The sequence below is a fragment of the Phyllobates terribilis genome, unplaced genomic scaffold, assembly GCF_046119375.1.
Source record: "Phyllobates terribilis strain yellow unplaced genomic scaffold, ASM4611937v1 Scaffold_1__5_contigs__length_1240528914, whole genome shotgun sequence".
Taxonomy (NCBI): domain Eukaryota; kingdom Metazoa; phylum Chordata; class Amphibia; order Anura; family Dendrobatidae; genus Phyllobates; species Phyllobates terribilis.
The window spans coordinates 615,195,431-615,222,618 of record NW_027362761.1 but is presented as its reverse complement, the minus strand read 5'-3'; the positions used below and the strand labels follow the sequence as shown (position 1 = coordinate 615,222,618).

The 27,188-nt window shown below is 47.9% G+C and overlaps 1 protein-coding gene across 1 annotated transcript; it reads right to left on the bottom strand.

The window, feature by feature from the left end:
* LOC141153510 (uncharacterized) lies at positions 1 to 26,465 on the bottom strand. Its single transcript, XM_073638427.1, has 4 exons — positions 26,127 to 26,465; positions 23,635 to 23,817; positions 21,673 to 21,796; positions 1 to 1,578 (listed from the first exon to the last, which is right to left on the bottom strand). Exons 1-4 carry the CDS (start codon positions 26,463 to 26,465, stop codon positions 335 to 337), a joined length of 1,890 nt encoding a protein of 629 aa, XP_073494528.1. The 3' UTR covers positions 1 to 334.
* Positions 26,466 to 27,188: the final 723 nt, after the last annotated feature.

The following is a 27,188-nucleotide window of genomic DNA, read 5'->3' as shown; positions in this document are numbered from 1 at the left end:
CAGTTTATTAATATTTGTAAAACACTGAATATAATTACAGTTTCTCTAATTCATGAGTTCTCTGATGTAAAACAAGATTCCATTTTTGTATAAAACGTTTCTCACACAGTGAACATGAATACGGTTTCTCGCCAGTGTGAATTCTCTCATGTCCCACAAGATTTGATTTATCTGTAAAGCATTTCTCACAGTGTGAACATGAATACGGCTTTTCTCCTGTGTGAATTCTCTGGTGTTTAACAAGATCTGTTTTTCTTCTAAAACATTTCCCAAATTCTGAACATAAATACGGCTTCTCTCCTGTATGAGTTCTCTGATGTGCAATAAGATTTGCTTACCCTGTTAAGAATTTCCCACATTCTGAACATGAAAACAGCTTCTCTCCTGTGTGAATTCTCTGATGTCTAATAATATTCCATTTACTTGTAAAGCATTTCCCACATTCTGAACATGAAAACAGCTTCTCCCCGGTGTGAATTCTCTGATGTGTAATAAAACTCCATTTATCTGTGAAGGACTTCTCACATTCCGAACATGAAAATAGCATTTCTCCAGTATGAATTCTCTGATGTTTAATAAGACTCTTTTTCTTTGTAAAGCATTTCCCACATACTGAACATAAAAATTGCTTCTCCCCTGTGTGAATTCTCTGATGTGAAATAAGGCTCGCTTTAACTGTAAAGCATTTCCCACATTCTGAACATGAAAATGGCTTTTCTCCTTTGTGAATTCTCTGATGTGTAATAAAACTCCTTTTATTTGTGAATGACTTCTCACATTCTGAACATGAAAATGGCTTTTCTCCTGTATGACTTCTCTGATGTGTAATAAAACTCCTTTTAACTGTAAAAGACTTCCCACATACCGAACATGAAAATGGCTTCTCCCCTGTGTGAATTATCTGATGTGAAATAAGATTTCCTTTCTGTGTAAAGCATTTCCCACATTCTGAACATGAAAATGGCTTCTCCCCTGTGTGAATTATCTGATGTGAAATAAGATTCCCTTTCTGTGTAAAGCATTTCCCACATTCTGAACATGAAAATGGCTTCTCCCCTGTGTGAATTTTCTGATGCAAAATAAGACTCGCATTAGCTGTAAAACATTTCCCACATTCTGAACATGAAAATGGAGTCTCTCCTGTGTGAATTCTCTGATGTCTAGTAAGACTCCCGTTATCTGTGAAGGTCTTCTCACATTCTGAACATGAAAATGGCTTTTCTCCTGTGTGAATTCTCTCATGTATAACAAATTTTGATTTACTTGTAAAGCATTTCCCACATTCTGAACAGCAGTATGGCTTTTCTCCTTTGGGCTTTTTTTGTGTCTGAGCTGAGCTTTTAGTAAGTTGCTTTTCTGACATCAGAAATCTTTTATCCACTTTGTCACTTGGAGTTGTGGTAACAATGTGAGATTGCTCAGGAGAGGGTTCCTCATGATTAGGAGGATTATAAGAAAGTGAAGTGCTGTGAAGTCCAGGAGGTGCAGGAAGGGTGATGAGGTTTTCTCCATTAGAGTGTTTGCTGATATCTTCTTTTTTACAATTTAGTGATAAACCGTTATTCTCACAAGGATTTCCTATAAGAATGAATGACACAAAAAAAAAATCACATCTAATCTACCACACAAAAGAGATTTCGACATTTATTTCATGAAGCTCACAATGAAGACCCTAGTCTGTGAAAGTACCAGTAATAAGGAAGACAACAACATACCATAACATTAACACAATGACGGGTAAAGGGAATAACACTTATAAACTGGTGACATTGGCACAAGTCAGGGGTGGCAGAGATTAGACAGCAAATAAATCGTTCTTAAAGGGAACCTGTCATCAGGTTTTACCCCTTAATATACCATCAGTGGCATTTCACTCTTGAAGCAAGCTTCCCATCATGCCCTTAGTGTAGAAAAGTGTTCAAGCAATTAACAAAGGAGTTTTAATATTTCATTACTGTAAGGAAAATGTTCTTCCATATTTGCCTGACATAGATATTCACCCCCCTCCCTTATTCCCCTCACCACTCGTCAGCACCAAGCTGTTCCCTGTTGCTCAGCACAAAAGCCCCAATTAATACACGCCTGAGAAATAGCTTACACAAACAAATGCCAGCCAAGGAGTGTTATAACTTCGTTAAGAAGCAAGCATCTTGTCCCTGAAAGACGCAGGAGGTAATTAAAAAGCAGGCTTGCACTAATTTGCGTGTAACCGTGAGGCTACTTCCCGAGCATCAAAGGAAAATTTGTAACCACGCTGACTCCGAAACAAAATATAAAATATTGTAAGGTCCATGCGTCCGACAATAACTGGACCTATATCTTTAGAGATAGAATCAACTAGGGATATTTTTCTGGCGCTGAAAAACGCTACCTAGAGCTGTAGCACAAAAACATCAGTATAGCAGACTGCAGCAATGCGATGTGTGGTCTCTAAATGAAGATAAAGACATAAGGGAAAAAATGGCGTAGTTTGCATGCTTCTGCGATCAGCGAGTGATGAGTTATTGCAGAAGTTAGTGTTTTTAATAAAAATGTACAGGCTGGAGACCGGCCCACGTGATGTCACCACAGGGGGCGTGTGGCTAGATCTCCCCTTAGGTATAAAGAGAACTCATGGACATTACAGAGTCACTCATTGCCAGAGGAGAATAAGAATTATAAGCAACGGGTCCTGTTCGATAACAGCATAATCAAACTGGGGAACCCCTCCTCCACCTATACTGAGTCGTCACAGAAAACTTTATAGTGTAAGTTTCACCTTTTTATCCTGTTTATTTTATGTAACTGCTTATGTATTTTTAATGTCTCCTTTGTAACATACTTGTCTAAATTTTTCTTAAACACTTCCTCCCTTTTGGATTAAATATAAAATGTAATAGTCCTGCTTCTTTTGTTCTGTAATCGTTCCCCTCCCCGAAGCCGTATACGCTACCAAAACGCAGGCGTCCGGCCAGGCCAGTATTATATTTCAAACTCGGCCGGTGTTGGCAGAGAATATTAATAATTGGGATATCGTTAAGCTGACAGTGATCGTAAGGAGGGCTTTAAACACGGATTCCAGGCTTTGGAACCCAGAGGTGTGACGCCATACGCTCACTGGTCGCTTGCCGATATCCACGTAGCGAGTAGTCTGGATCGTGTGCTCGCGATTCCGGACAAAACACTGACACCGTGACACCACGGTGAGATATCGCATGATCTCCCCAGTGTCGTCACTGTCTTGGAATCCCTGACAATTGCCGTATGCAAATGAGATTGACTAGTCACAAAGGCGGACCTACATCCACAAGTAGTCGACCTCGAGCCCCCGTAATAATGTCTACAGCACACCTAAGGGCATGATAGGAAACCTTAGAAAAAGACTGAAATAGCACAGAATGCACATTAAGGGGGTAAATCCTAATTACAGTCTCACTTTAAAAAGGAGTTGTCACTGGCTAGAAAACAAAAAATGGAGTTAAATACCTTGTAAAATCCTTGAGCTCTGCTAATTCTGCTCTTTTCTGTTCTGCGCTTACTCCATTGAAGAGATATTCACATTTATTCCTCCTGGAGCGCACTATGTGAAATCTCTGCGTTTTTTAGTCATCTCTAGAGACAAATGATTTTTCCAGTCTTCCCAGATCCCGAGCTGTGATTAGCAACATCTGGGAGGGGTGACTCTGAAGAAAGCCCAGCTGGCCTGCAAAGTAGAGATTTCACATGGTGCACTCCAGAAGGAACAAATCTGAATATCTCTGCAATAGAGTGACGCAGTGCAAAACGGAAAACAGCGGAAGAATCAGGGGAGCTCAGGGCTTTATACAAGATGTTTAACTAAATTTTTGGAGCAAGTGACAAGTCCTCTTTAAAATTTGTGTTGGAAGCAGGAAAAATGGTCAAACGTTTATCAAGGCAACTACCGTATTTTCCGGACTATAAGACGCACCTAGGTTTTAGAGGAGGAAAATAGGAAAAAAAATTAAGCAAAAAATGTGGTCATGATGCCCTGTTATGGGGGAGGGGGTCTGCTGCTGACACTGGTATTTGGGTAATGTCCCCCAATTCTGTTAATATCCTCCATCCTGGTATGTATGGCCCCTCCTTCCTGGTATACGTGGCCCTCATCCCCATCCTGGAATGAATGGTACCCCTTGATCCCCTATCCTGGTATGCATGGCACCCCTTGATCCCCCATCCTGGTATTCATGGCACCCCTTTATCCCCCATCCTGGTATGCATGGCACCCCTTGATCCCCCATCCTGGTATGTAGGGCACTCCTTGATCCCCCATCCTGGTATGTAGGGCACCCCTTGAGCCCCCATCCTGGTATGTATGGCATCCCTTGAGCCCCCATCATGCTGCCCACAAAAAAAAAAAATAAGACAATCATACTCACCTCCTCTCTCTTCCAGCGCTGTCCCGTTCTGCTGCCGACACTCTCACTGTGTGAAAGTGAGAGTGAAACCAGGGGAGGAGTCCTGAGGAGATAATTTGCATATCCCCACTGCATTTTGGGATAAGTGTGAAGAGTCTCCGCAAGCTCAAAGAACACTGGATTTTGGCCCTTGGAGCTGAAAGGAGGACATCGGTAAACCAGGGGAGGAGTCCTGAGGAGATAATTTGCATATTCCCACTGCATTTTAGGATCAGTGAAGAGTCTCCGCTGTTATGATCTGCAACATAAATTAAGGAAGATAGGGGAAAGCTGTCCCTACAGTAAGACTAAGCTGAATCCCTACGATGTAGCGGGCTGCCTGTTCCTTGTGAACAGACCCGCCTTCGTCCTCGGCTAGTCTGAACGAAGACCTATAGAATTAAGGGAGGGGTCCCTAAATGAACTAAGGACTGGGACAAAAATGGGACATCTCCTAAACAGAAGTTGTTGCAGAGCAAAAAGGACAAACTGACAAAAAGTACTAAAGGTCCCAGAGGACCAAGCAAACTGACAGAGATAGGCACCGAAGCACCTGGCTAGAAAGACAGTCAAACAACACTGAAGTCCAGCAAATCCAGAAGGGCGGAGCAAGAATATATAGGTGTAACATACCTGGTGGCGGGCTTGCATGGTGCACCATCTCTCACTATGCAAGATTGCAAGCTTGATCTTCAGTCCAGTCAGCTAGCCTGGCTTCTATTCATGCTGTTTGTTTGTTTCTGTTCTGACTGCTTAGGGCGGTGGCCCGGTTACTTCCTGTTTCTTGTAGCTGCTGTGGGCACACCCCTAATGCATCTCCAGCCTATTGCTGTCTGTCACTGGATATTTAAACCAGCTCCACTTTGGAGCTGATGCCTCTTATCCTCAGTGGGATTTTTGCCTCTGATGTGCCAGGTCCTGTTCTGTTTTTTCCTGCCTGTCCGCCTTCCTGGAGGCTGCATTCCCAGGCTTGTCTGAACACGCTCCTAGCCTGTTCGTTTCTGCCTCTGGGGGCCGTATACCCAGGCTCGTTCCTGTATTTCGCTGCAGTAACAGTTCCTGTCTGAACTGTCTCCTAGCCTCTTACCTGTTTTGTCTCTATGTCCGTTTCCTCCCTTTTTCTGCAGTGTCTGAACCAGCACTTGGCTATACCTAGGCTCGTTCCTGTATTTTGTTGCAGTAACAGTGCCTGTCTGAACTGTCTCCTAACCTGTTACTTGTTTTGTCTCTATGTCCGTTTCCTCCCTTTTGCTGCAGTGTCTGAACCTGCACCTCCTACTCGTTGTCGCTGTACTTCCGTTTGTGAGTTTGGAGTCCACTCGCTACTTCTTTGCAAGTACCTTGTGTGTATCTGGTTCTGCCTTTCCCTTCCAGTCTGTTCCGTGTGAACAGAGCCCTGTCCCCTCTGCTCTGTCTTTGCTCACCGCTTTGGCGGTTTATCTCTGCTTTGCCTTACTTACCGCTCCGGCGGTTCCTGCCCGCTCTGCCTTGTCCACCGCATCTGCGGTTTCGCTCTGCCTTGTCCACCGCATCTTCGGTTTCGCTCAGCTCAGCCTTCTCCACCGCATCTGCGGTTTCGCTCAGCTCAGCCTTCTCCACCGCATCTGCGGTTTCGCTCTGCTCAGCCTTCTCCACCGCATCTGCGGTTTCGCTCTGCTCAGCCTTCTCCACCGCATCTGCGGTTTCGCTCTGCTCAGCCTTGTCCACCGCATCTGCGGTTTCGCTCTGCTCAGCCTTGTCCACCGCATCTGCGGTTTCGCTCTGCTCAGCCTTGTCCACCGCATCTGCGGTTTCACTCACCTCAGCCTTGTCCACCGCATCTGCGGTTTCGCACTGCTCAGCCTTGTCCACCGCATCTGCGGTTTCGCTCTGCTCAGCCTTGTCCACCGCATCTGCGGTTTCGCTCTGCTCAGCCTTGTCCACCGCATCTGCGGTTTCGCTCTGCTCAGCCTTGTCCACCGCATCTGCGGTTTCGCTCTGCTCAGCCTTGTCCACCGCATCTGCGGTTTCGCTCTGCTCAGCCTTGTCCACCGCATCTGCGGTTTCGCTCTGCTCAGCCTTGTCCACCGCATCTGCGGTTTCGCTCTGCTCAGCCTTGTCCACCGCATCTGCGGTTTCGCTCTGCTCAGCCTTGTCCACCGCACCTGCGGTTTCGCTCTGCTCAGCCTTGTCCTCTGCACCTGCGGTTTCGCTTTACTCTGCTTGATTACCGCATCTGCGGCTTTGAACCCGTCTCCCAGTCTGTACTGGATCCTACCCAGCCTGTGCTCTAACCTGCCTGTTCCTGTATTCCCCGGTGTGGGTCAACATCCGTGTCTGGTGTCTGACCTGGAGTGGCACCTGGTCCCTCTGCTCGGTTCCTCTCTGGTGCACGGCGTCGTAGCCGGCGTGCGACCTGGGATCGGGTTGATACTTAGTTACGCCCCTCCAGGCACTCTCCGGTTCAAGGCACAGTGGGATCACTAATCATGCACACGCCAGTCAGTCCGGGCGTGTGCATAACAATAGGCAAATGGTCACGTGACCGCAAAACACAAGATAGCAAAAACTAACAGGAGGGTTCTAACAGTACCTCCTCTTCTATGAGGATCCTCCGGATCCTCCAGGCCCAGGCCTATCAGGAAACCTCCTGTGGAAAGCTTTAACAAGCCTAGGAGCAGAGACATCATCCGTCCTTACCCAGGAGTTGTCTTCGGGACCGAAACCCTTCCAGGGGACAAGATACTGTAATCTCCCTCTATGCCATCTAGAATTCAAAATACGAGAAATTTCATATTCGTCGTCTTCCACCACAGGAGGAACTGAGACAGTGGCGTCCCTATTAGAAACGTCAGCCTTTTTCAACAAGAAAACATGAAACACAGGATTAATCTTCCAGGAAGTAGGGACATCCAACCTAACAGCAGACAGAAAAAAATCACCGGAAAAATTCTCCTCCTCCGGCACCGCCGACCCCAATCTGCAGAACGAACCAAAAGACGGATGTCTCCCAGTAAAACTAAAAAAAGGAGAACACCCAGCAGAGGAGGATGTATGATTGTTAAGAGCAAATTCTGCGAGAGGCAGAAACTCAGACCACACCTCTTGATTGACTGCCACAAAACAACGCAAAAACTGTTTAACATCCTGGTTCTTTCTTTCAGTCTGTCCACTCGACTCCGGATGATAACCAGACGAAAATAACAAATGGACTCCCAACCTGTCACAAAAAGCATGCCAAAATTAAGCCACAAACTGAGGTCATCTATCAGAAACAATATCCGTAGGAACGCCATGGAGCTTGACAATCTCCTTAACAAACGCCTTAGCGAGTGTCTTGGTGGAGGGTAACAATGAATGGAACCAAATGACACATCTTACTAAAACGGTCCACGACCACCCAGATGACAGTAAAACCCTCGGACACAGGAAGATCAGTAGTAAAATCCATAGTGAGATGCGTCCAAGGCGCACTAGGAACCTCCAGAGGACAAAGCAACCCCGCAGCAGGAGTATGTGAAGCCTTTGACCTAGCACACACAGTACACTGACGCACCCACTTGATGACTTCCTTCTGCCATCCAGGCCACCAAAAACTGCGACTGATAAGTCTCTTAGTCTCCGAAACTCCTGGATGACCTGCCAACCGAGACTCATGATACTCCTCAAACAAATATCTCCTAAAGGCTCTAGGAACGAACAACCTCCCATGGGGAGTGTTAGATGGAGCATCATCTTGAGCATTCAGAATCCCATTCTCCAAAACGGAGTCCAATGCCGCCACCACAACTCCTTTCTGCAAAATGCTCTCCTCCTCCTCGGCACCGACCGTAGGAGAGAAGCTGCGAGATAAAGCATCGGCTTTAACATTCTTAGTACCGGGGATAGTCAGATTAAACAAGCGACTTTTGGGAAGAGTAGCACCCGGAACAAACTCAATGGCGCAATCATAATCCCTATGAGGAGGTAAAACTTGTGACTCCTCCGAAAAAAACCTCCAAAAATCTTGAATAGGTACAGGTAATTCCCCTTTTTCCACAGCCGCAATGCAACCATTACAACATTTATCATAGCACTTCGGACTCCAAGACTTAATCACATTAGCAGACCAGTCCAATAAAGGATTGTGCAGTTTTAACCAAGGCAATCCTAGAACAACTGGAGAGGGAAAATTATCCAAAACAACAAAGTCCAAAATTTCTTGGTGACCTCAATTGATAGTGAGAGGAAATGCAGCAGTCTTTTGAGTAATACATTTCAAAGGAGTGTTATCAATTGCAACCACAGAAATAGGTGATGATAAAGGTTTGGATTTCAATTTAAGGTTTTCCAAAAACCCTTTATCAATCACATTAAGTGTGGAACCACAATCCACAAATACCGGAAATTCAATCAAATCTCCCTGCAGAGTAGTACTCCCAGAAAGAAACACTCCTGCAGAAAGTAAACAAGCTATAAGGGCGTAATTGACCTCTTTTTTTTCTTTACTTAACCCCTTTACAACCCAAGGTGATTTGCACGTTAATGACCAGGCTAATTTTTACAATTCTGACCACTGTCACTTTATGAGGTAATTACTCTGGAACGCTTCAACGGTTCCCCCTGATTCTGAGACTGTTTTTTCGTGACATATTGTACTTCATGATAGTGGTAACATTTCTTCGATATCACTTGCGTTTATTTGTGAAAAAAATGGAAATTTGGCAAAAATTTTGAAAATTTTGCAATTTTCAAAATTTGAATTTTTATGCCCTTAAATCAGAGAGATATGTCACACAAAATAGTTAATAAATAACATTTCCCACATGTCTACTTTACATCAGCACAATTTTGGAACCAATATTTTTTTTTATTGGGGAGCTATAAGGGTTAAAAGTTGACCAGCGATTTCTCATTTTTTTTTTTTCGCAGGGGTAATAAGAAAAAATAGACCCCAAAATTTGTTGTGCAATTTCTCCTGAGTAAGCAGATACCCCATATGTGGGGTAAAACCACTGTTTGGGCGCACGGCATGGTTCAGAAGGGAAGGAGCCCCATTTGACTTTTTGAATGTAAAATTTGCTTGAATAATTAGCTGACGCCATGTTGCATTTGGGGAGCCCCTGATGTGCCTAAACAGTGGAAACTCCCCACAAGTGACACCATTTTGGAAACTAGACCCCTCAGGGAACTTATCTAGATGTGTGGTGAGCACCTTGAACCCCCAGGTGCTTCACAGAAGTTTATAACATTGAGCCGTAAAAATACAATTTTCACATTTTTCCCACAAAAATGTTTTTCAGCCCCCAATTTTGCATTTTCATAAAGGTAGCAGGAGAAATTGCACCATGCAGTTTGTTGTGCAATTTCTCCTGAGTAAGCAGATACCCCATATGTGGGGGAAAACCACTGTTTGGGCGCACGGCAGGGTTCGGAAAGGAAGGAGCGCCATTTGACTTTTTGAATGTAAAATTTGCTTGAATAATTAGCGGATGTGCCCCTGATGTGCCTAAACAGTGGAAACCCCCCACAAGTGACACCATTTTGGAAACTAGACCCCTCAGGGAACTTATCTAGATGTGTGGTGAGCACCTTGAACCCCCAGGTCCTTTACAGAAGTTTATAACATGGAGCCATGAAAATAAAAAAATCAAACTTTTTCCACAAAAATGATGTTTTAGCCCCAATTTTTTTATTTTCACAAGGGTAAGAGGAGAAAATGGACCCCAAAAACTTTTGTGCAATTTCTCCTGAGTACGCCAATACCCCATATGTAGGGAAAATACAGTGTTTGGGCGCACGGCAGAGTTCAGAAGGGAAGGAGCACTGTGTGACTTTTTGAACGCAAAATCATCTGGAATCGAGAGCGGACGCTATGTCGCGTTTGGAGAGCCCCTGATGTGCCTAAATAGTGGAAACCCCTCCCCACAAGTGACCCCATTTTGGAAACTACACCCCTCAAGGATTTTATCAAGGGGTATAGTGAACATTTTGAACCCAGAGGTACGACACAGAATTTGATGACAATACGTCATCATATTGAATAAGTTGTCATTAGTCTTGAGCGCAAGGGCTCGCTACTTGAGTTTGCATCGGGTACTCAGGTATGCACCATGTATCGCGGGTGCTGAAGTGAAATGCTCGAGTCGCCGCCCGCATGTTTCACGGTTATTAGACACCCCAAAAAAAACATGCGGGGATCGCTCGTGCATGGCAGGCAATCCACACGAGGTTTTTTTGGCCACGAAGCATATGGGGCGGAGACTCGAGCACCCGCGATACTCAATGCATACCCGAACACCCGATGCAAACTCAAGTAGCGAGCACTTGCGTTCAACACTAGTTGCCATATCGTCTTTTTTGAAAAAAAAAAACAACCCTAACCCTACCCTAACCCTGACCCAAACATTAGCACAACCCTAACACCAACCCCAGCCCTAACGCTTATTTTTTACGCCGTTCCTAGTGCGGTATAAGTGATTAGACGACCTTATTCTTCGGGTCGGTGCGACTACAGAGAAACCAGAATCATATCGGGTTTTTATGACTGACAGCTGTCACACACTAAAAGACACATATTTTGTAAAATCTAGTTTTTGCATCGCCATATTTTGAGAGCTATAATTTTTCCATATTTTGTCCGACAGAGTCATGTGATGGCTTGTTTTTTGCGGGATGACTTGACGTTGTTATTGGTGCCATTTTCAGGCATGTGACATTTTTTAATTGCTTTCTATTCTGATTTTTGGGAGGCAGAATAAACAAAAACCAACAATTCAGGAATTGTTTTTTTTTTTTAATTTTTATTCTGTTCCGCGTGTGGTAAAATTGATAAGGCAGCTTTATTCTTCGGGTCAGTACGTTTACAGCGGTACCACATTTATATCGTTTTTCTATGTTTAGGTGCTTTTACACAATAAAAGCTATTTTATAGAAAAAAATATTTTTTTGCATCGCTTTATTCTGAGAGCTATAACTTTTTGATTTTTCGGATGATGAAGCTGTATGGCGGCTTGTTTTTTGCGGGACAAGATGACATTTTCAGCGGTACCATTTTTATTTATATTCGTCTTTTTGATCGCGTGTTATTCCATTTTTTGTTTGGCGGTATGATGATAAAACATTGTTTTTTGCTTCGTTTTTTTTTTACCGTGTTCACTGAAGGGGTTAACTAGTGGGACAGTTTTATAGGTCAGGTCGTTCCGGACGCGGCGATACCAAATGTGTGTACTTTTATTGTTTTTTTTCATAATAATATTTATTGATGGGTGTTATAGCAGAAGATGAGGTCCCTCAAGTTTAAAGGCCCCATCTATGCTATATAAGTCTGACAGCTACTTTAGGTCAAAACAACAGTTAAATGTTCCTTCCTTATCAATAGAAACTAACGTGTCCTTGCTAGTCATCAGAATGTGTCTGATGAAATGTTTCAAATAAAATGTATCTGAATAAATGTTTCAACTACAAACCTAGGCGTCACGAGAACAGAAACCAGTCTTTGTGTGCTAAATTGTATAATCGGACCATATATGGTAAATCCGTTTCCTGCCTTCAGGGTGTATATAAACCCTATGCTTTGTAATAAAGTTAGAGCTTGTTTGACACATACATCCTGTCCTGTGTCTCATTCTCTCCGATATGGTAATCCAAGGATAGAAGACCCAGAAAGCAGTGACGTCAGCTGGCTCGCGAACAGGGACCTGAGTTAATCTGCCCAGGGGTGCTCGACCGGTCCGAGACGTGGGACGAGCGAAGCTCTCTGTTGGTGATATATACAGCGCTGAGGTAAGAATAACTGTTATATTCTACCTAAATTATATCACTACATAGAAGAGACTCCCTCACCCCCGAGCGGTCGGCTCCCAGGTAATTCACAGATTGCTGTCTGGCTCAGGTCCCTTTGAACCAGTAGAACCCCCTCAGATAAATTGTCAGTCCTGCCTTCTATCCTTTGGAAACTTAAGAATGACAGTATGGATCCAATGACTGTGTTGTGGGTGTGTATTGGGATCGGTGTTTTTGGTCTGTTTTTCTGGTTGGCGTATAAGTCCTGGAGGGCAAGTAGTGGTATGGTTCAGAAACCTTTGTGGCCCATTGTCTAAGTGACTGAGGAGTCTACTCTGAGTGAGGAGACCATTGTCTAAGTGACTGAGGAGTCTACTCTAAGTGAGGAGAACCGAAAGAATGGGGAACCAAAATGCCAAAGAAGGCATTACTGCCAAAGACTTAGTAGTACGCAGAGAAGGGAAACAGGCACTGATTGGAATTGACAAAATATTGTGTAAAGCGGGAATGAATGAAAATGGAGAGATGAACGGAGAGAAATGGAAATCCTTCTTTAACACTTATCATGGATGGCTGAAAGATAAGGGTCTGTTGAAGACAGTGGATGTATGGATGAATGCATGCGCTCATTTTGAAGGAAAGATTGAAGAACATGGAGACGGATGTTACAGACTGACAAAAACAGGAATGACAGATTTTTCTCCCTATCTGCCCCCGACGTCACCCCCACCCCAGTACCAGAATTCCCAGGAACCCAATTGCTTGGTTTGCCCCAGATGTGGACAGCAGAACCCCTTGACAGTAGATATCTGTGTGGCATGTGGAGGACCGAGACCCCACCCAGCTAGACTATTCCCAATGAGGACAGTAGTTGTGCCAGGAGCACCGGGAGCAGCAGCAGCAGGGGGGGACGCAGTTGTTCCAGGTCAAGAAGCCCGTACAATGTTAATGTATAGACCATGGAGTCCCTCAGAACAATTGGCGTTGATTTCCCAGTTGCCAGATCATCCCAGTCCCCGATGGGTTTTGCCAGAATGATAAGAACCATACAGGATACGTATAATGCAACTAGGTTGGATTTACAAGGGGTAATTAAGGGAAAATTGGCAGATTAAGCCCGCTATGATAGGTTGATTGATGAGAGAAAAAAACAGTATGCCAATAGGACCGGACCCGTAGATGCAGAATCTAATGATGCAGCAGCCGGAGTCCTATTCGCAGCAGCGTTAGTAAAGGCATGTAAAGACAGACAGGCAGAGAGGCAGGTTACACTAGAAGACCGGGTTCAAGGTAAGGAAGAAGACCCCAAAGATTACTTTTGGGCATTAAGGAGAACTTGGTCAGAAATGGGATTTATTCCCGAAAATAAGACTAGTGAGAGGGTATTAGCAAGTGCTTTCATGAACGGACTAAAGAAAGAGATTGCAGAGAAGGTAAAAGCAAGTAGACCAGACTGGAGATCAGTGAAAGGAGAGGATTTGGCTAGAATAGCCCAGGGGGCACAGCATGACATAGCGCAGGCAAAGAGAGCTGCCAGAGTACACATAGTAGAGACTACCCCTAGAAACAACAGAAACAAAGGACGGACTGCAGGAGGGGGACAGAGACTATGTTACGGATGTAAAAAGCCAGGACATTTTAGAAAGGACTGTAGGACCAACCCGTATCCAAATGCTCAGAGTACGGGTCCTCCAGCCGACCAAACAACACCCCCATAGGATAAGGGTAGCTTGCACATGAACCCCCTCATCTCCTTACCCCCCACTCCCAGTTGTATAGTGCAGGTGAACCTACCAGGGGGACATGAAATAGATTTCCAAGTAGATACGGGGGCCGACAATTCAGTAATTACGCAAGGTGATTGGCCATACACTGACACTGATTTTTCACATCATGTCATTGCCACCCCCTTCAATTCCCCGTCTGTCCTGCTCCCTGTCACCAAGAGAATTCCCCTGCAAATTCAAGGAGCTACTGTACATAGCCAGCTCATGGTATCGCCCCGAGGCCAATGTAATCTATTGGAAAATGATGTGTTGTCCCAATTACAATCACATATTGAATATCATTCCGATGGCACTGTCACCATGACCCCAGGTTTAAAACCAAGTACCCTTTGCAAAATTATGTCGCTAGATATTGCAGGAATAGAAGAGAGAAATGAGTTTCCCCCGATATTAGAGCAGGCTGTGCCACATGACTTTTGGGCCTCAGACAAAACAGATGTCGGTAGGTTAAGAGTTCAACCAGTAATGGTGAAATTAAAACCAGGAGCAATCTTACCTCAACAGAGGCAGTATCCCCTTAGCTCGGCTCAGGAGAATGCCATAGCCCAACAAGTCCAAAAACTACTACACAGGGGAGTCCTAGTCAAAACCCAGTCCCCTTGCAACACTCCCCTGTTCCCAGTAAAGAAAAAGAGTGTGCCAGGACAACCAGCCGCATATAGAATGGTCCATGACCTCCGGTTGGTTAACAAAGCCACAGAACTTCTAACACCAGTTGTGCCCAACCCGCATACTCTTCTGTCATAGATACCCTCTAACTCTCTTTGCTTTTCAGTGGTTGATTTGGCAAATGCATTTTTCAGTGTACCATTACATCCTGACTGCCAGTACCTGTTTGCTTTCACATTCCAGGGCAGTCAATATACATGGACAGTGTTGCCACAGGGTGCCCAGAATTCACCCACAATGTACACTGCAAGTCTGCAGGAAATACTGGAGGGATGGTCTGAACCACATATCGTTGTTTTGCAATATGTCGATGACCTGCTCATTTGTGCCCCCTCCAGGAAACAATGTCATAATGCAACTAGATCGCTTATGTTGTTTCTCTATCACGCTGGCTGCAAGGCTTCGAAAGATAAGCTTCAGTTTTGTAAATCTTCAGTCACCTTTTTGGGACATTGCATTACACCAGGAGCCCGTCATTTAACAAATGCACGCAAACAAGCAGTACAGGCATTCACCGTCCCTAACAATGTTGCAGCCCTCAGAACTTTTCTTGGACTTGTTTCCTATTGCAGACAGTGGATTCATGCCGTCTCTGTTTTAATGCAGCCCCTCTATGACTGTCTTACCCCTACACCTTTTGTACTAACATCAGAGGCAATAGACTGTTTTTATTCTCTTAAAAACCGTATTTTGGCAGCGCCAGCTTTGGGTACCCCTAATTATGAGCTCCCATTTACTCTGTACCTTCATGAACAAGCTGGACATGCAGCAGGAGTTTTAACTCAAACACACGGTGATAATCAGAGACCTGTTGCCTACTTTAGTGGCAGATTGGATGCGGTAGCCAGAGGTGCACCATCCTGCGTACGTGCTCTGCATGCTGTTGGACTATTACTCCATAAATCCTCAGACATTGTTCTTGACCACCCGCTCACCGTTCTAACACCTCATGATGTCTACACTATATTGAACCAAGTGCAACCCGCTCACCTCTCAGCAGCACGTCATCTTAGGTTACAATGTGCACTGTTAATGCCTCCCAATGTTTCTTTACAGAGGTGTACTACTTTGAACCCAGCAACTTTGTTACCTCTCTCGGATCTAAAGGAGGAGTCAGGTACTGTGCTTTTTAAGGAAGATCCAAGAGAGGATGTTCCTCATGACTGTGTACAAATGATGGCACAAGAAACGGCAGGTTTACCTACTGTATTTGAACATGAATTACAAAATGCAGATTTCGAATTTTTTTGTAGATGGATCCCGTCATCAGGACGATTCGGGTACTTTCCATACTGGATATACAGTTGTCTCCCTCAATGCAGTAATCAAGGCAGAACCAATGCTCCCACACAAATCGGCTCAAAAGGCCGAACTTAAGGCTCTAACCGAGGCCTGTAAACTAACTGAAGGTAGTATTGTTAACATTTACACAGATTCTAGGTAAGCATTCGGTATAGCGCATGATTTTGGTCCCATATGGAAGTCAAGAGGTTTCCTGACGGCAGCAGGACACCCCATAAAGAATGCTGATGCGGTCCAGCAGTTAATTGATGCACTACAACTACCCAAAAAAGTAGCTGTCATAAAGGTAAGAGCACATACCAGACGCACCGAATAGGTGAGTAGAGGAAACGCGATGGCAGATGCAGCAGCAAAAACAGCAGCCTGTAAGCCGCAACAAGGGCCAACAGTACGTCAGTTAAGTGCCCCTAAAAACCCCTTTGTGTCGGAGGACATCTTATCCCAAATGCAGGCTCAGGCTCAAAAGGAGGAGGTTGATAAGTGGTTAAAGGAAGGTGCATGCCTGAATGAATCAAATGGGGTATGGGGGAAAGGGACACGACAATGCCTTCCAAGGGCACTATACCCAGCGGCTGCCCAGATGCTACATGGGCCGGTACACCAATCTAAAACGGCTGTGATGAATGTGATGCAGAAATATTGGGTGGCACCAGGATTCTCCACCTGTATAGAAAACCTGGTACAAGGGTGCATGATATGTGCTACACATAATCAGGGTAGAGTAGTTAAAACACCACCCAAACACACCCCCCGGCCCCTCTATCCATTCCAGAGACTGCAAATTGATTATATTCAGCTGCCGAAGTCAGGATCATGGGAATATGTCTTGGTCTGTTTTGATTTATTCTCAGGATGGCCAGAGGCTTTCCCGATTGCCCAAGCCACGGCTGCGGCAACCGCAAAGAAACTGCTTGCGGAGGTGGTCTGCAGGTATGGGGTACCAGAGGTAATTGAGAGTGACAGAGGTACACACTTCACAGGTGAAATAATGAATGAAGTCATGTCAGCTCTAGGAATTCAACAAGCATTCCACACCCCATATCACCCGCAAAGTAGTGGTAAAGTGGAAAGACTGAATGGGACATTGAAATTAAAAATTCAGAAAGCCATGGCTGAGACAGGAAAACCATGGCCGGATTGTTTACCGCTTGCTCTGTTTTCAGTAAGATACACGCCCAACAAAAAGACTGGACTCTCTCCATATGAGATATTGTTTGGCAACGTACCCAGCCTAGGGTGTTTCTATCCGCAAGCATTAGAAATGAACAACCATGTGCTAAGTTCCTACGTGAGGGCTTTACACAAAAAGATTAAGCAAATACATGATAATGTCTTCAGTTCTCTTCCAGATCCAGATCAAGACTCTAGCAGCCATACGCTGCAATCTGGAGACTGGGTGGTTATAAAAAGACACGTGAGGAAAAGCCTAGATCCACGGTTTGACGGACCCTTTCAAGTTCTGCTGACCACAAGCACAGCCGTTAAGCTAGAGGGAAAAGAGGCCTGGATCCACGCGTCCCATTGCAAAAAGATACTAGGAGACCCAGAGGACAAAGAATGAAGACATTGTTTATACTTACCTGCATCCTTGCGACCACAGGTGCATGGACTACGTTAGGCACCACAGATGGAGATGACAATAGATTCATTAAACACCATCTTGCTCTAATCGATGGACTAAAGGAGCAAAACTAGACTATTGCTAATTGTTGGATATGTACACATGCCCCTGTGACATCCACTAGCATACCCTTTCTCGCTGATCCAGTCTCATGGGAAGAGATAAACTTTTGGGTGAACTGTTCAGATACTTGGGCCAATAATGCCACACAGAGATTGTAGAATACCACTGTTGGGATTCCCGTAGTAGGGTGGACAAAATTTCCCTGATGGCAAGGGAACCTGACGGGTCAAATAATTCCCAGGTTGTATATAGCATTTAAAGGAGGGGAGTGGGTACCTCGTAACAAAACAAAAATTACTGATCTAGGGAAAATACCTGAACAAGGATTAAAAATAAGTTTTAGTGCCACTTCAGGAAGCAGTGATGCCTTTAAACCTTCCCTGTCGGAAAGATATCTACACACTTCTAATTGGTTTAAAGGTATCGGTGGGTGGTTGGCTGGTATAGTGCAAGCTATTTTTCAGGTTTTGCTAATGTGTCTTGCAGTTTCTTTGGTTTTTTAAGTTTTTTTTCTAATGTGTATTCAGCGTTGTACTAAAAGAAAATATAGAAATTCATATTGATAAATGAAGGAACAAAAGGACGGAATGTTATAGCAGAAGATGAGGTCCCTCAAGTTTAAAGGCCCCATCTATGCTATATAAGTCTGACAGTTACTTTAGGTCAAAACAACAGTTAAATGTTCCTTCTATATCAATAGAAACTAAAGTGTCCTTGCTAGTCATCAGAATGTGTCTGATGAAATGTTTCAAATAAAATATATCTGAATAAATGTTTCAACTACAAACCTAGGCGTCACGAGAACAGAAACCAGTCTTTGTGTGCTAAATTGTATAATCGGACCATATATGGTAAATCCGTTTCCTGCCTTCAGGGTATATATAAACCCTATGCTTTGTAATAAAGTTAGAGCTTGTTTGACACATACATCCTGTCCTGTGTCTCATTCTCTCCGATATGGTAATCCAAGGATAGAAGACCCAGAAAGCAGTGACGTCAATGGGTACATACTATTTTTATTTTTGGTGGATTATTTTTTTTATTTTTTACAATTTTTTTTGTATTTTTTTTTTTCACTTTTTGAGAGTTTTTTTACTTTTTTACTTTGTTCCACTCTGGGGCTTTCATTTTTTTTATTCTGATCGCCTGTATAGCATAGGGATGCAGCACCATCCCTGTGCTATACAAGCTGTCAAAGCTGCACAGTGAGAAGATTTGGTCATGCACGGCGCATGACCAAACAAAAAATCTTCCTGCTGTCTGGTGACCCGGATGTTGTCATGACTACATCGGGTCATCGTGGCAACACCCGGGAAGCCGCGGCAGACATCGCTGGACGCCGGCAGGAGAGGTGAGTATAGCGAGCACCTCCCCCCTTGCCCCCACAATTCTGAGATCGACTTAGATCGCAGCATTGCGGGGGTTAATGTGCCGGGAGCGGTGGGGGACCGCTCCCTGCACATAGTACCGGGTGTCAGATGTAACAATCAGCCGACACCCGGCGGCGATCGCGCCCGCACAGCCTGTGCGCGCGCACGATGACGTACTACTAAGGGTCAGGCTCTTAAGTCCCAGGGCACAGACGCGTATTAGTACGTCATGGGCTTTAAAGGGGTTAAGCATTGCCAAAAATTAGAAGGAAGAGGGACTCCGAAATCCCCTATATTAGACATAAAGGAGGCCTCATACACCTTCTGTTACAATTGTAAGGTAGTGGGAGTCCTAGACTCATAAAGGCTATGCACTAAGAGCAAGGGCTGCCAGAAATTAGAAGGGACTGCAATACAACATGGAAGACACGTAGAGGAAGGCCTTAGAAAATATTTCATTTTTTATTCCCCATTTGGAAGGAATGGAACTCCTACACTGGTAAAGCCTATGCACCAAGTGCATATGAACATTTACTTCTGGGGGGTATACAGATATGTAAGAGATTTTTAGAGGTAGGCCTCTAAAAATGATGGAGGGAATCATCCACACACTGTAAAAATTAAGAGCGAGGGTCTCATGATCACACTGTTGGTATGGTGGATGAGGAGAACATGAAAAAGAATAAACCATTAACCGTATACCCTTGTTTGGATGGGAAGGGATGCACGGGATTAGACCAGAAAAAAAGGAACATTTTAATTGGCTTTTTCCTCTCCTGCTGTCATCCAGTGGGATTGAGAAGTCTGGCCCAATCCAGCCCTTGATCATTTTTATAAGAGTCAGCCTGTCAACGTTTTCAGTTGACAGGAGGATGCGCTTATCAGTTATAATTCCACCAGCGGCATTAAAAACCCGCTTTGACAAAACGCTGGCGGCAGGGCAGGCCAGGCCAGGACCTCCAAGCCGAAGAGAGCCAGTTTGTGCCACGTGTCCAGCTTGGATATCCAATAGTAGTAGGGCACAGAGGAGTCACGGAGGACACTGGTACGGTCAGCAAGGTACTCCTTCACCATATTCAAAAACGTTTCCCTCCTTGTCAGAGTACCCTGCGCATCAGGGCCTGGGAGCTGGGAGGGTCTAATGAAGCTGTCCCAGACCTTTGATAGTGCTCCCCTGCCTCTGCACCTTGGTTGTCCATGGAACTGTGACTTCTGCCACCAGTGTTGTCAGATGGTGATTTTTGTACTAATTGTTCAAGTGAGGCCTTCTGGTAGTGCAACATTTTATTAGCCCCCTCTGCCACAGAAAAGAGAAAATTCTCCTTGTAGCGTGGGTCGAGAAGGGTGAACAACCAGTAATCAGTGTTGGCCAAAACGCGTAAAAAGCGTTGGTCACAGGAGAGGCAGCGAAACATAGAGTCAGCCATGTGTGCCAGACTGCCAACAAGAGGATGACTATTCATCTCCTCCTTTTCCTCCTCTTCAGCCTGAACAGATGGGATAAAGCTGGTGAGGGTAGTAACCTCTATAGTGCAGACAATCATCTCCTGATCCTCCTAAGCCACCTCCTCCTCCTCCTCCAATCCACGATGAGATGAGGCTGGGCTATGTAGTATCACCCTGTGTACTTTCTTCCTACCATCTTCACCTGGTCCACATGCAAAGCTTCTACTTTACTTGTGAGCAGCGAAAGTTTGAGTAGGCACAGAAGAGGGATCATTATGCTGATTATGGAGTCATCCCCGCTCACCATCTTTGTTGATTCCTCAAATTTTTGTAGAACCTTACAGATGTCAGATATCCATGCCCACTCGTTGGTTGTTATGTGTGAAGGCTGACCGGAATACCGACGGGCAAGTTTTTTGCTGGTATTCAACTACTGCCCTCGGTTGCTCTCAAAGCCGTGCCAATATATAGAATGCTGAGTTGAAGTGTGTGGCCATGTTGCACACGTCGGTGAGCTGGCACTTGCAAGCACTGCTGCTTGCAAACTGGTGGCAGCTGTAGGTGACTTGGGGAAATGGAAGCACACATAGCGTACCTTCACAAGTAGCTCAGGTAAATCTAGGTAGGCTTTCAGAAAGCAAAGAACCACTAAGTTGAGTAGGTGGGCCAGGTATGGTACAAGTCCGAGCTTGCCAAGCTTCAGAGCCGCCACCAGATTACGGTCATTATCACACACGACCATAGAAGTAGCCCTGAAAAGGACTATTTGTTTTAGGTTTCAGCAGCAAGGCCTATAATGCAAACTCTCCCTTCTCCAGTAACTCTTCCTACTCTGTTTCCAGGGTAGAGTGTGGCGAGCATCGCGTCACCGTGTGTTATATGAACCCGATGTAGTGATACGGTCGGCCAATCACAGTAATGCTACAACCAACATGGCTGCAGCAATTACCATAATTGGCAGGCAATCCCTGCATGTTTAGTGGCTGAAGACCAGCAGCGAAACGTGCAGGGTGGGGACTCGAGCACAATGGACACTCGATCAAGTACTGAGCAGTGGAAAGCAGGCTCATTCATCACTAGTTGGGACATCTGCAGACAAAATGTGACCGATGTGTAAAGGAGGCAAGAGAGCCTTTAAGAGAATAATCAGGAAAATGAAAGCTGTGAGAAAATGTAGGGAAAACCAGAGCAAGTCTGGAGAAAAATCATCTATTATAGGACGAGGCCGAGAGACGTCATCACATCCACCGGAGCCAACAAGAGTCTCCTCTCACCTGGTAATGTCAGAGGCCGGAGCTCCTCCATCATCACCTCCTGGTACCGATCCTGGTGTCCTTCTAGATACTCCCACTCCTCCATGGAGAGATAGACAGCGACGTCCTGACACCTTATAGGAACCTGACAACAACGACACCGTCATCACCCAGAATCCTCCAGTGCTGTCCTGTATAATGTCCCAGCAGTCACCTCTCCGGTCTCTCCCAGAATCCTCCAGTGCTGTCCTGTATAATATCCCAACAGTCACCTCTCCGGTCGTCACCCAGAATCCTCCAGTGCTGTCCTGTATAATGTCCCAGCAGTCACCTCTCCGGTCATCACCCAGAATCCTCCAGTGCCGTCCTGTATAATGTCCCAGCAGTCACCTCTCCAGTCATCACCCAGAATCCTCCAGTGCCGTCCTGTATAATGTCCCAGCAGTCACCTCTCCGCCCATCACCCAGAATCCTCCAGTGCGGTCCTGTATAATGCCCCAGCAGTCACCTCTCCGGTCATCACCCAGAATCCTCCAGTGCTGTCCTGTATAATGGCCCAGCAGTCACCTCTCCGGTCATCACCCAGAATCCTCCAGTGCTGTCCTGTATAATGTCCCAGCAGTCACCTCTCCGCTCATCACCCAGAATCCTCCAGTGCTGTCCTGTATAATGTCCCAGCAGTCACCTCTCCGCTCATCACCAAGAATCCTCCAGTGCTGTCCTGTATAATGCCCCAGCAGTCACCTCTCCAGTCATCACCCAGAATCCTCCAGTGCCGTCCTGTATAATGTCCCAGCAGTCACCTCTCCGCTCATCACCCAGAATCCTCCAGTGCTGTCCTGTATAATGTCCCAGCAGTCACCTCTCTGCTCATCACCAAGAATCCTCCAGTGCTGTCCTGTATAATGCCCCAGCAGTCACCTCTCCAGTCATCACCCAGAATCCTCCAGTGCGGTCCTGTATAATGTCCCAGCAGTCACCTCTCCGGTCATCACCCAGAATCCTCCAGTGCTGTCCTGTATAATGTCCCAGCAGTCACCTCTCTGGTCATCACCCAGAATCCTCCAGTGCTGTCCTGTATAATGTCCCAGCAGTCACCTCTCCGGTCATCACCCAGAATCCTCCAGTGCCACCCTGTATAATGTCCCAGCAGTCACCTCTCTGGTCATCACCCAGAATCCTCCAGTGCTGTCCTTTATAATGTCCCAGCAGTCACCTCTCCGCCCATCACCCAGAATCCTCCAGTGCCACCCAGTATAATGTCCCAGCAGTCACCTCTCCGCTCATCACCCAGAATCCACCAGTGCTGTCCTGTATGATGTCCCAGCAGTCACCTCTCCGCTCATCACCCAGAATCCTCCAGTGCTGTCCTGTATAATGTCCCAGCAGTCACCTCTCCAGTCATCACCCAGAATCCTCCAGTGCTGTCCTGTATAATGTCCCAGCAGTCACCTCTCCGGTCATCACCCAGAATCCTCCAGTGCTGTCCTGTATAATGTCCCAGCAGTCACCTCTCCACTCATCAACCAGAATCCTCCAGTGCTGTCCTGTAAAATGTCCCAGCAGTCACCTCTCCAGTCCCCACCCAGAATCCTCCAGTGCCGTCCTGTATAATGTCCCAGCAGTCACCTCTCCGCTCATCACCCAGAATCCTCCAGTGCTGTCCAGTATAATGTCCCAGCAGTCACCTCTCCGGTCATCACCCAGAATCCTCCAGTGCTGTCCTGTATAATGTCCCAGCAGTTACCTCTCCGGTCATCACCCACAATCCTCCAGTGCTGTCCTGTATAATGTCCCAGCAGTCACCTCTCCGCTCATCACCCAGAATCCTCCAGTGCTGTCCTGTATAATGTCCCAACAGTCACCTCTCCGATCATCACCCAGAATCCTCCAGTGCTGTCCTGCATAATGTCCCAGCAGTCACCTCTCCGGTCATCACCCAGAATCCTCCAGTGCTGTCCTGTATAATGTCCCAGCAGTCACCTCTCCGCTCAGCAGCTCAATCATCTTGTTGCTGAGCTCTAGGATCTTCTTCTTCTTCCTCTCATGTATGGGGGGGTGCGGGGGAGGCCCTGTGATGGGGCCCAGGCTTCGCCCTCCTGACTCCTGGAGATGGATGATGGGAGTCACACCCTCCCCCGGTGTCTTCCTCACTATTGTGTAATCCTGTGTATGGAGAGAGACACTTAGGGAGAAGAATTCCTTCCCGACTCCAGATCTGACAATCAGTAGAAATCCCGGGATCAATAACCGTCTCCAGTAATCTGGGGCCATAACCTGGAATATTATTACACTCAGGACAGACAGCCAGGCCCCTCTACAGCTCTTATAGGGAATCCCCATGACAACTCCTCCTGGCAGAGAGCTGCACACAATCACTGCACTTACAGTAAAGAATCCTTCTCTTCCTCTTCTGGATTTCCTCTTCCCGATGTCGGACTTGTTACATAACACAATAAAGCTGATAGAAATGTAGAGGAGTTACCTCTCCGCTCAGCAGGGAGATGATCTCCAGGGTGAAGTGTAATAATCTTCTGGTGGTCTCATCCTCATCCATCTTTGGGGTCATTCAGGAGAAGGAGGGATGAACACTGGATCAGCTGGAGGGATCTCGTCCCGCCGGCGTCTTCATGATAAAGGAGAAGATGGAGATCACAGGGGACAATATAACGACAATCACTGAATTCTGCCCCAAATATCCAACATTTATCAGGAAGAATCTGGAGGAAAAGCCACAAACTCCACCGCGGCCTCCTCCACCGATCTGACCGCTCATTATCAGCCTCGTGGGAAGACGGTCACCGTGGCAACTACACCTCCAGCGGGGGGACGGTCACCGTGGTAACTACACCGCCAGCGGGGGACGGTCACCGCGGTAACTACACCGCCAGCAGAGATCGGTTGCCGCGGTAACTACGCCGCCAGCGGGGGGTGTCAGCGTGGTAACTGCACAGCCAGCGGGGGGGGGATGGGAGGGCACCGCGGTAACTACACCGCCAGCGGGGGACGGTCAGCGTGGTAACTCCACCTCCAGCGGGGGACGGTCACCGTGGTAACTCCACCTCCAGCGGGGGACGGTCACCGTGGTAACTCCACCTCCAGCGGGGGCGGTCACCGTGGTAACTCCACCTCCAGCGGGGGACGGTCACCGTGGTAACTCCACCTCCAGCGGGGGACGATCACCGTGGTAACTCCACCTCCAGCGGGGGACGGTCACCGTGGTAACTCCACCTCCAGCGGAGGACGGTCACCGTGGTAACTACACCTCCAGCGGGGGTCGGTCACCGTGGCAACTCCACCTCCAGCGGAGGACGGTCACCGTGGTAACTCCACCTCCAGCGGGGGACGATCACCGTGGTAACTCCACCTCCAGCGGGGGTCGGTCACCGTGGCAACTCCACCTCCAGCGGAGGACGGTCACCGTGGTAACTCCACCTCCAGCGGGGGACGGTCACCGTGGTAACTACACCTCCAGCGGGGGACGGTCACCGTGGTAACTCCACCTCCAGCGGGGGACGGTCACCGTGGTAACTACACCTCCAGCGGGGGTCGGTCACCGTGGCAACTCCACCTCCAGCGGAGGACGGTCACCGTGGTAACTCCACCTCCAGCGGGGGACGGTCACCGTGGTAACTCCACCTCCAGCGGAGGACGGTCACCGTGGTAACTCCACCTCCAGCGGAGGACGGTCACCGTGGTAACTCCACCTCCAGCGGGGGGCGGTCACCGTGGTAACTCCACCTCCAGCGGGGGGCGGTCACCGTGGTAACTCCACCTCCAGCGGGGGGCGGTCACCGTGGTAACTCCACCTCCAGCGGGGGCGGTCACCATGGTAACTCCACCTCCAGCGGGGGACGGTCACCGTGGTAACTCCACCTCCAGCGGGGGGCGGTCACCGTGGTAACTCCACCTCCAGCGGGGGACGGTCACCGTGGTAACTCCACCTCCAGCGGGGGGCGGTCACCGTGGTAACTCCACCTCCAGCGGGGGCGGTCACCGTGGTAACTCCACCTCCAGCGGGGGACGGTCACCGTGGTAACTCCACCTCCAGCGGGGGCGGTGAGGTGAGGAGGAGCCGCTGCACATCCCCCATACAACACTGAGGAGCCGCAGTCACATGGAGCAGGAGCCTCCACAGGAACAGCTCTGATCTCACCCCACACTCTCCTCTCACAGATTCACCACAAACCCTCCCTGTAATCTCACCGGAATGGCGGGAAGCGGAAACCTGCTGCTGGCTGATACCAGAGAGCAAGAGCTGCGCACACCCAGGACGGAGCTGCTGCACTGAGAGCGGGAGGACCTGTGGTGACGTCACCGCCATGTGATCAGGGGGCGGAGCTCAGGAGAGAAGTGGTGGAGTTCCTGTGGTGACGTCAGTACCATGTGATCCCCGCATGATTCTAGGTCCTTCACCAGTTCTCCCCTGAGCTCCGCCCCCTCCCGCACTGATCACATGACGGTGACGTCATCACAGGTCCTTCTACACCGTGCAGCAGATCTGCTCTGTCTCCCTGGTGACGTCTTGTTCTCTCTGGTATCAGCCAGTCGCTGTACACTGAGGTCTGGGGTGTCAGGGAATATGGAGGAATATTGAGGACGTTCTTCCATGTTTTCCTGAGATGGATATTCACCATTTCTCCCTTCTTCCCCTCAGCTCTGGTCAGTACAAGAAGTGTCTCCATAAGAATCTCAGCACAAAGCCCCAATGAGCCCGGCCATGAGTGACTGCTGGGCGGAGAGCGCCGCAGCCTAGGAGAGCGCCGCAGCCCCCTGTCCCTGCCGAGCCCCCTCCACCTGTCGAGCTCCCTCATCATGACGAGCTCCCTCATCCTGCCGAGCCCCCTCCACCTGCCGAGCCCCCTCCACCTGCCGAGCCCCCCTCCACCTGCCGAGCCCCCCTCCACCTGCCGAGCCCCCCTCCACCTGCCGAGCCCCCCACCACCTGCCGAGCCCCCCTCCACCTGCCGAGCCCCCCACCACCTGCCGAGCCCCCCTCCACCTGCCGAGCCCGCTCCTCCACCTGCCGAGCCTCCTCCACCTGCCAATCCCCCTCCTCCTGCCGAGCCCCCTCCACCTGCCGAGCCCCCTCCACCTGCCGAGCCTCCATCTGCCAAGCCCCCTCCGCCTGCCGAGCCCCCTCCACCTGTCGAGCCCCCTCCTCCTGCCGAGCCCCCTCCTCCTGCCGAGCCCCCTCCTCCTGCCGAGCCCCCTCCACCTGCCGAGCCCCCTCCACCTGCCGAGCCCCCTCCTCCTGCCGAGCCTCCTCCTCCACCTGCCGAGCCTCCTCCTCCACCTGCCGAGCCTCCTCCTCCACCTGCCGAGCCCCCTCCGCCTGCCGAGCCCCCTGCACCTGCCGAGCCTCCTGCACCTGCCGAGCCCCCTCCACCTGCCGAGCCCCCAGCACCTGCCGAGCCCCCAGCACCTGCCGAGCCCCCTCCACCTGCCGAGCCCCCTCCTCCTGCCGAGCCCCCTCCTCCTGCCGAGCCTCCACCTGCCGAGCCCCCTCCACCTGCCGAGCCCCCTCCTCCTGCCGA

Excerpts from the sequence above, each read along its gene's own strand:
- LOC141153510 (XM_073638427.1), bottom strand. The coding sequence starts at position 26,465 with ATGAGGGAGCTCGACAGGTGGAGGGGGCTCGGCAGGGACAGGGGGCTG. Across the intron at positions 23,818-26,126 it reads TGCACGGTGTAGAAGGACCT|GATTACACAATAGTGAGGAA; the intron begins GTGATGACGTCA and ends CTCCATACACAG. Across the intron at positions 1,579-21,672 it reads CCGGCCTCTGACATTACCAG|GAAATCCTTGTGAGAATAAC; the intron begins GTGAGAGGAGAC and ends TCATTCTTATAG.